The 9,399-nt window shown below is 39.3% G+C and overlaps 1 protein-coding gene across 1 annotated transcript; it reads left to right on the forward strand.

The window, feature by feature from the left end:
- The first annotated feature begins 1,473 nt into the window (after nucleotides 1-1,473).
- Nucleotides 1,474-3,787, forward strand: LOC131691549 (DNA/RNA-binding protein KIN17). The gene is made up of 3 exons (XM_058978056.1): nucleotides 1,474-1,589; nucleotides 1,649-2,617; nucleotides 3,471-3,787. The coding sequence occupies exons 2-3, from the start codon at nucleotides 1,649-1,651 to the stop codon at nucleotides 3,663-3,665; spliced, it is 1,164 nt and encodes a 387-aa protein (XP_058834039.1). The 5' UTR covers nucleotides 1,474-1,589; the 3' UTR covers nucleotides 3,666-3,787.
- Nucleotides 3,788-9,399: the final 5,612 nt, after the last annotated feature.

Genomic DNA, 9,399 nt, shown 5'->3' on the forward strand with positions numbered 1-9,399 from the left:
CCCTCTTCTACGCAAATGATGATCACAACGAGAAAAGGCTTCTAATAGCAAACGCACGAATATCAATAAAAATTTTATTTTTATTGTTTGCAACGAGAGCGAATTTTAAATAGGCATGCTAGGATTGATAAACTTGGATAAACACTGGACGAACGAGTTGTCAAAATGGGGTGCGCATTTGAGAACGCAGACACCAACAAAAAGCTGAATAATGTAAAACTGAAAATTTTAAAACTAGAACTTGCTTTCCCCAGCAGCAGTTTTAGCGGGTGTTCTATTCAGTTTAAAATTCATGTCCCGCCATGCCTTCAGCGTTACTGCATTCAAATTTATTTTTCCCCAGTCTATCGGGCCTAAGTGTCTGTGCTGAGTACTCTTCATGTATTTAAAACACAGTTCTAAACGTGTTTTAAAATCAGCAACAAATAGAACGGCATCGTCCCAGTAAAGTTCAGTCGGAAATGAACTGGAATTCTGGCTGGTTTCAGTTCGTATTCCGGCTCCAGTGCAACAACCGATTCTAACTAGAATCGGTTGTGTCACTGGAGCCGGAATACGAACTGGAACCAGCCAGAATTCCGGTTCATTTCCGGCTGAGCTTAACTGGGGTATAACAGTTTTAAATTTTAAAACAAAACTGTTCGAAATTATAAAACAAAACGCTCTGCTGGGGATGTGATTGTTTCAGTTCCAGTTCTACTTTGAAACTCCTATACAAAATAAAACGCTCCTGAACATGCCCTAATGGATTTGCCAATAAGTAACTCACGGTTCCTCGAAATGTCAAACCCAATCAAGACCTTTAAGTGACAGCCAAAACACGGACACTCATTTATCTGTCTCCAAATGGTAAGGAAAAAATAACAACTAAAATGTATAAAAAAAAACAACTGAGCATTCTCTACTACGGGTGCGCTGGGCGATAAATCTGAAATGGAACTAAATTTCAACATGATGCAAGTCCTACATATTTAGAATGATAAATAATAAATAAGTTCAATTTAGTCATTTTTACTTTTTTAACGATAATAATTTTATTTGTCAGAAGTAATGACAATCTTTTCCTATAAATACAGCAACACTGCCAAACATCATTTCGCTATCTCTACACTAACATTGCGTACGGTGCAGAAAGTCAGAATCAACCAATTAGGAGCTGGACCATTCTGACGTAAAATTGAAACAAAAACGGCCCCCTATTGTCACGTCTTGTCTTATGGCGTTTTCGCTTGAACCTGAAACTGAGTCAGGTTCTAACCCCAACCGCTGTCAGTTCATACATTTTGACAGCAGTTGGGGTTAGAAACTGACTCAGTTTCGCCTCAAACAAACCACATTAGAGTATAATACACTCAAAGATGTCAAATGTTTCCACCTTTAATTTTCTGCATGTTGATCCTTATTAAACTCCGATGATTTCGCCACCTGGGCGCCAGTTTGACACTACAGAATGAACATTTGTTTACATTCGACACCAAAATCATCCAGTTTCATAGTTTGCTTGTTTATACGTACTTCGTTTGCAAATACAGAACAAAACATAAAGGTCTCAACTTGGTTGACACTGCTCTATCTACATTTTTCCAAAGGTAATATAGAAAACCACTTGCTATATTACATTACGATTTAATTATCTTTATCGACAAAGATGGGGAAAGGCAAGGCAGAAGTCGGTACGCCCAAGTACTTGGCCAACAAGATGAAAGCCAAGGGTCTGCAGAAGTTGCGCTGGTACTGCCAAATGTGTGAGAAACAATGTCGAGACGAAAACGGCTTCAAGTGCCACACAATGAGCGAATCACACCAGCGGCAGATTCTGCTGTTCGCTGGAAACGCTGGTAAATTTATCGATAGCTTCTCGTCGGAGTTCATGACCGGATATATGCAAATACTTCGTCGTCAGTTCGGGACGAAGCGAGTTGCAGCGAACAAGGTTTACCAGGAATATATTTCCGATCGGCATCATCTGCACATGAACGCTACCAAGTGGCATTCGCTATCCGAGTTTGTCAAGTTTCTGGGTCGAAACGGGCACTGCGTTGTGGATGAAACCGAGAAGGGCTGGTACATCTCATATATTGATCGAGATCCTGAAACTTTAGCCATGCAAGAAAAAATGGCAAAGAAACAAAAAATGGATAAGGACGATGCTGAACGGTTGGCTGAGTTCATCGAGGAGCAAGTTCGGCGAGGACAGAAAGAGGAGGAACCTACCACTTCTTATACGGAACTTAAACGAGATCATGAAGATGAAACCATTAAAATAGACTTGAAGCTTGGATCCTGTTCCAAAACCGAAACGAAACCTATTAAATTAGAGAAACGTCCACAGGATGTGCTCGAAGTAAAAAAGGAGAAGAAATTTAAATCAGGATCGACAAGTAGTGAGTTCAAAAAACCATCGGCATTAGATGAATTAATTCGCGAGGAAGAGATGAAAAAGGAAAAAAGTAATCGGAAGGATTACTGGTTGGCTGAAGGAATCGTTGTAAAACTCGTTACCAAATCGCTCGGTGATGACTACTACAAGGAAAAAGGTGTGGTAGTAGAGATGATAGATAAATATCGTGCAAAAATCAGACTGCTGGAAACGGGAGATAAGCTTAAGGTTGATCAGGTGAGCACCTTCTATGCATTAGCTAGATACTTTTTTAGTTTTACACGTACTCGTAAGCGGTGTCAGGCTATTTGGCATAAGCCCGATCGGCATATAGTCATTTGACAAAAAAGTCAATCGACTTTTGTGGTTTTCGTTTGAGTCGAAACTGAGTCAGTTCCTAACTCCAACTGCTGTCAAAATGTATGAACTGACAGCGGTTGGGGTTAGAACCTGACTCAGTTTCAGGTTCAAGAGAAATCGCCATTAATGGTCATATGGCATAAAGGTCATTTGGCGTAACGGTCATTTGACACAAGCACGGGAAGGAAAGCGGCGTAGCTACAGTAGACTGCGCCAGCCAACCGGTGAACCATTCGATTTCCCGGTTTACTCAAACATAGGGGCTGTGATTAATTTAAGCCCGGCTGGGCATTTTTTTTAATTCATGATTATTTAGTTTAGCAAGCATTTGGTTCAGTACAGTGGTTATCCCAAAAAAAAACCATTATACCGGATGACATATGTTAAAAGACCGATATGTCAAATGCCTTTAGGCCAAATGGTTCTATGCCAAACGGGGAAAACGCAATGCAATAGCTCTATGCCAAACGGGGAACAATCCTCATAAGAAAATTTTATGTGTATCCCTCGAAGAAATAAACAATCGATTAGAATCATTCAAATGATTAGGAGGATGTTCTTCAGTATTATTCGTCGTCTTCAATATCGTTTTCCTTGTATATTTAAATGCATGTAAATGTTTATTTCGACTTCAAACGATAGTTTCATAATTTGAACGTTTTGAATGTATTCTTGAATAATTGTAGCAAAAACATGACTATTCAATGTTTATTTTTGAAACCATTCACAGGCCCATTTAGAAACAGTTATTCCGGCGGTTGGTAAGCAGGTGAAGGTACTTAACGGCGGTTATCGGGGAAACATCGCAGTGCTTAAGGAAATCGACACCGACAATTATTGTGTGACAATCGAAATCGCCTCCGGTCCACTGAAGGGAAGGATCCTTAACAATATACAATACGAAGATATCAGTAAATTATTCTAGGATTAAAATTGTTTATTGAAATGTAAAGCAAAAATAAAATAACGGTGTGTGAACAAGTACCTACTATAGTTACTAAATTATAGTAACTATAGCACCTACCGCATATTTTTTTATGAAACCGACACTATATAGCATATATGCTTTTTGTTTTGGTCTTCAAACGACGTCCCTGTTTGCATTGCATCGTGATTTTTTTTATATTTGTTTCAGTTGCTGTTTCACGCATTGCTTGTCTGCTTCCGCTGCATTCGATAGCAGTTTCTCACCCGGCTTTCGCGTTCGTAAACAAAAGTATGCACATTCGAAATGCCTTACCCCACGGGTATAGCAGTAACAGGATAGTGCACATAAACAAGGAACGATGGAAGTGCGTAACATAACAAAGGAAACGAGTAATAATTTGGAGAATGCATGCTGATCACAGCGTGTTGTGAAGAAATTCTGTGCAGTTTGCTGCAGTGCTCGCCCACAACACGTTCTGCTCGCGTGCCTGTTCCTAACAGAGCTCACGAGCTGTGCTGTAAATGAAACGAGCTCATGTGGCTGTTCTATACAAAGAGCAATACTCTTGAAGTGAGATCGTGCGATTGTCATCTTTTAAGCCTGTGTACTTTGTCGTATTCGAGTTCTTACTTCTTGCTTCATCAAAAGCCGTGAGTTTTCTAGAATAAGATCATGTTACTGGGTCTGCTATGCTATCTTACGACAAGCGCCATTTAGCACATTTCGGTAGAACTTTTTTCAAAATTTAAAATTGTATACATATCTTAAAACTTATAAATGGTAAAAACCAGGGTTGTTAATATACGATACACTTTTCACGATAATTTGTCGGTGGTACATGTTAACGATGATGTATCGTCGTCGGAAAACCGGGGTGGAAGGGTAATGGTTTCAGCGTGAAAAAAATCACTTTTTTGAGATTTTTTAGAACTTTGCGTGAAGTCAATTGATCAAAACTTTTGTTCATTATAGTGTATCATTTCATTAACATGCTGTAATCTTTTCATGCAAAAATATCGACAAAAGACTCGGTGACGAAGCTTTTTGTACAATGTCTCTGGAAAAACATGGTTTGCGGTGTTACCTGCCATTCAAAAACTACTTAACCGATTTCTTTCAAAGTTTGCATACACATTCTATGTAAAAAATACCTAACGCTTACGTTGAGTTTTCGAGATAAATTTCCAATTAAGGGGGATTTATACTCATTATAAAAATAATTTTCTATTTTTCACCAAAAATTCCGCCATTTTTGAGTAATCACCCCCTTAAACACAAAATTATCTTAAAAACTCAACGTAGGGGTTAGGTATTTTTAATAAGAATGTGTATGCAAAGTTTGAAATAAATCGGTTAAGTAGTTTTTGAATGGCAGGTAACACCGCAAATTCTCCTTACGAGCCAGAAGAAAACCACCCTATGTACCTGTTCGTGATATCCTCGCTTTACGAGATCTTACATACATGGGCCATATTTGTCATTTCTTGAAAACAATAAATATTCAAATATAATTATCCCCACAATGTTTCTAGTTTTTTTTCCCTTGCTACCACAAACAATTTAGATTTCTTTGCAGTTAGTTAAGTTAGATAAAACGATATAAATAAAGAAAAAAAATTAACAAAGATTACAGAAAAACTATCAATAGGTTTACAATGAAATTCAAGAAAATAGAGTATAATTAAAAATATTCAAAGTGATGATTATCCTCAGTGTTAGCATTAGAAAGTGATTTTTTTTATAACGTGATAGTCTTAAGAACCTTTGTAACATGTTATGTAAAAAAAAGCTTTTGCAAATGCCGTGTCAAATAAACGTTATATGAAAAAACACCGCAAATTACAAGGGGTGATTTGCGCTTAGAACCATGTGCCATACAGACACTGTATCACCTACGATAACCCAGTATAAGAATACGATTATCAGTAATACACGATCATTTCACTCGTTACCACAATGTGTGGCACAATGAGGCACAGTTCTGACAACTCAAAGACTGTCAACAAAGTGAAGTTAAATAATCATAGCTGTTTGCTTGTGAGCACAATGCGATTTGTACTAAGACTACCCTTTGGCAAATCATGTTTTTTCCAGAGATGTTCTACAAAAAATTTCGTCACTGAGTCGTTTGTCGATATTTTTGAATGGAAAATTTACAGCATGTTATTGAAATGATACACTATAATGTACAAAAGTTTTGATCAATTCGCTTCACGCAAAGTTCTAAAAAACAATTCGCAAAAAAGCAACCCCTCCCCCTTAATTCAAAATGGTATTCTTTTAAATAAGCGTACGTATATTAAAGATAAGTCTAACCTTCTTTAGGTGTTTGGGGGCAATATAATTCCTAATGAACTTTCAAAACGCGATTGAAAGTTTTGCACCTCGAAGTTTGGAATTTCTAGACTTTTCTTCTTTCATGAAGAGCAACGAATTTCAATAAAGTTCAAAATTTTCAAACATTCCTGAAGGGTGGTACAACAAAAGTTGCGAATAATGTGTTAGCGTGTCATATTGGCACAGATTTCGAACTCAGTTTTAAGACACATTTTCAGCCAAATCTTAATGTACTTTTACCCAAATTGTTTGTTAGAGTTTCAATTTTCAGTTTCTGGTAAATATTGCAGTCTTTGACCTGGTTGGCCAATGGGAATCGGTGCTGAATGGGGCCATGTTTGGCAAACATAGATGTATGCAAAACCATCATCATAAATCACAGGTTTTCGTTGGCAGAATACTAATAATAAACACAAATGAAACTAAAATGAGAATGCAATCATCAGTTTTGTACATGATACGACCGATCTTGGATGTTCTGCATTGTGATTTCGATGCCGATTCCGATGGTACACCAGTTTTTCTCATAATACTGAACGAGCGATAATGTGGTCAATCAATAAAACTTATCCCAACGCTTTGTAATATTCTGAAAAGCTGATATAAAATTCCATCTGAAATAATAATGATACTCTGATTCAAATACTGAGCCTGGATTCTACGTGAAATTCATCCGAAAGATCCGCAACAAAGACCCTATTTGTGAACTGGCCAATTCTACGCCGGATCATCGGAAAGTTCAATGGGTCCCTGTCCCAGTCACAAATGAGCAGAGCCGTGCGGTTGGCCTCCGCCAAGGGCGCTAGCCTCAGAGGGGCGCTGAAATCATGACCGATTTTTTAATTTTTGTTAGGATAAATCTGGAGCGTTTTTAAAAGAAACATACCTACACTCATTGTTTATTTCCTCTTCTGTTAATAATTCGGTCGCTTTAACAATTATCCCTCAACTCTTTGCATAATATGCTAGTCAAAACCGCTGGCTTTCGATCGGTACTGTAAAACAAGTGAAAAGTGCTATAGTGACGTCGTAATAATCGAGAGAGAAAGTAAACAAAGAGAGTCACTCATTGTAGATATGTCGTTTTGAATAAAAGCTCTAGAAATCATGAAGTAAATCAAGATTTCCAAATGAGCTGAACACTGAAGAAGAGAATATAAGCACCAAAGGGTTGCAAAACTAATGCAGTTTTTGCTCGAGAAGAAACTGAGTCAGGTTTTAACTCCAACTGCTGTTTCATCTGACCGGGCTCTTAATGGGCATCTCGACCAGGGATGCAAACGGTACCTGTAAACTACATTTTTTTCGATATATTTACATTTGCACAAGCCGTACAGCCCGCTACAGCGACGCATCACTACTGCTCTTGCCAGAACGTTAGCCAAGCCGAGTACATTTTTCCGTACAGCAGTAAAATACTTTTTTGTTTTGCTGTTGTACTCCGCCTGCTCGGTGAGAGTGTGGCGTAGTAAAGTTTGTTATCTCGCTTTGTACACTTTTCTCTGCATAGTCAAAGGGACCCGCACACGTAAGCGTTGATGCCGGTCGTGGCGTAAATGAACCGCATTCATTGTCGTCGTTTGTGATTAAAAATATCGAATAAATTAAAAATATTAAAAAGTGTAAAATGAGGAGAGAGGGGGAGAGAGAGAGAGAAAGAGAAGCTGTACCGCTCGCGTCTGGTGGCTGTACTGGGGGCAGTAATTTTTTGTCATGTTACTGATTTGCTTACAGGCTGCCGTACAGCGCTGGGCGTCCTGCACTAGCGAAAGACAACAGCGTCATATGAGAAAGGAGAATGTAAGTAGAAAAATTACAGCCGTAGAAAAGGTAGGCATTTTGCATCCTTGATCTCGACCATCCAAACGTAACTTTGCCTACCTCCAGCGCTTTGACAGCAGCGGTTAGCGATAAACGAATTATCGCTGTCTGAATTCCTCCGTATCCCTTCCTTAACCGGATAGTCAAGCGCACCTCGCCCAGGTTACACTGCTGCTTCAGTGCACCTCTCAGCTCGTCTTCCGTCGTAATTTCTTCTGCTTTAACTTCTGTCTTTTCACCCATTGATTTAATAATAGTCTCTTGCAAGATCGAACTGCTAGTCGTGGGACCCTTCTTCAACTCGAAGAGCATATTGCCTTTTTGGGTGATTCTCAACCACGTTTTCACCACAAAGCCCTCAGCTCCGGGTCCTCTTCCTGATTCTTACGACGTTTTCCCCACAAATCCCTCAGCTCCGGGTCCTCTCTGATCTTCTTGAGCAGTGCTGCATAAGTTGTCGCGTCATTGGCTTCGACGAGCACAGCTTCTCCTTGTGGCGCCTTTTGACGATCCGAAGTCTTTCCTTTCCTCTTCTATTCCCCTTTTCGTTCTTCCTTCTGCTTTTGCTCTTTCCCGTATTTCTTCTTCCGACCTACAATGGTACTCCAGCTTTCTTCCTGTTAGATGACGTCCTTTCCTTCGGCAACACCAGCGTCCTCGAGCGTCTGCCTTTTGGGCCCGCCTGATCTTCCGTCTCCTGGGGAGGTTCTTGTCCTCTTTGAAGTCGCGGAAACTGGCGTGTTTTCCACTCCAATCCGCTTCTCCTTCCACTGCTTCTGAGGGTCTAGCAAGATAGTAGTCGACGCCAATGTTTGCTCAGCTACATCAGCGCCATTCTGAGAACCATCTCCTTAACCCTTTCATGCCCAACTTTTTTCTAGTGCATGTAGGGTTTCAAAACTTTTTTTCCTTTAAAACGGTTGGCTTATTTTCATAAAGATAGGTGCTTCCATGGCAGTGCTAGAAGCTGGTCAATTTTTACCTTCTAATGCTCAATACAATTCTCCCAGAATAATTACAATAGTTCAATTACGTGGAAAACGTAGTCAACGACAGTCTAAATTGATAAGTTTTAACAGTTTTCAATAATATTGCACCATAATGAAGGTATATGAAAAAATCATTTTACGTCGTCAACGTAAACTGTCCCTGGCAGCACTGGTCCATCTGAATCCAATTGCTAATTGCTATAACTTCAGTTCTAGAGCTGATCCTTGTTACTGTTAATACTCAAATTAAAGGTACTAATCACATTAATGAGCCTTACTTGTTTTTGTGAGCAAATCTCGTCTCAATCAAAAGTTATAGCTGTTTAAAAACGTCGTTGTCCACAAACAACATGGGCATGAATGGGTTAATGTCCTTATGGACATTATTTCGCGAGTCTACAAACTTCTACACCAAGTACCTCGCTGCCATTACTTTTGGCTTCTGTGAGGTGGAATTTTATTCCGCTCTTCTAAGGCTGTTGTTATAGCTGCTGTTGCTGATGTTCCTCATTCTCCTGATCTTGCTGAATGACTTCAGCTACTGCTGGTGGTGGTGACCTCACCAAACCACCTCTGTCGAACGG

The sequence above is a fragment of the Topomyia yanbarensis genome, chromosome 3 (assembly GCF_030247195.1).
Source record: "Topomyia yanbarensis strain Yona2022 chromosome 3, ASM3024719v1, whole genome shotgun sequence".
In the NCBI taxonomy this organism is placed as follows: Eukaryota; Metazoa; Arthropoda; class Insecta; order Diptera; family Culicidae; genus Topomyia; species Topomyia yanbarensis.

What these genes read in the sequence shown, in the direction of transcription:
- LOC131691549 (XM_058978056.1), top strand. Translation starts at nt 1,649, where the DNA reads ATGGGGAAAGGCAAGGCAGAAGTCGGTACGCCCAAGTACTTGGCCAAC. An exon ending in ATAAGCTTAAGGTTGATCAG is followed by an intron (nt 2,618 to 3,470) that starts GTGAGCACCTTC and finishes AACCATTCACAG; the next exon opens with GCCCATTTAGAAACAGTTAT.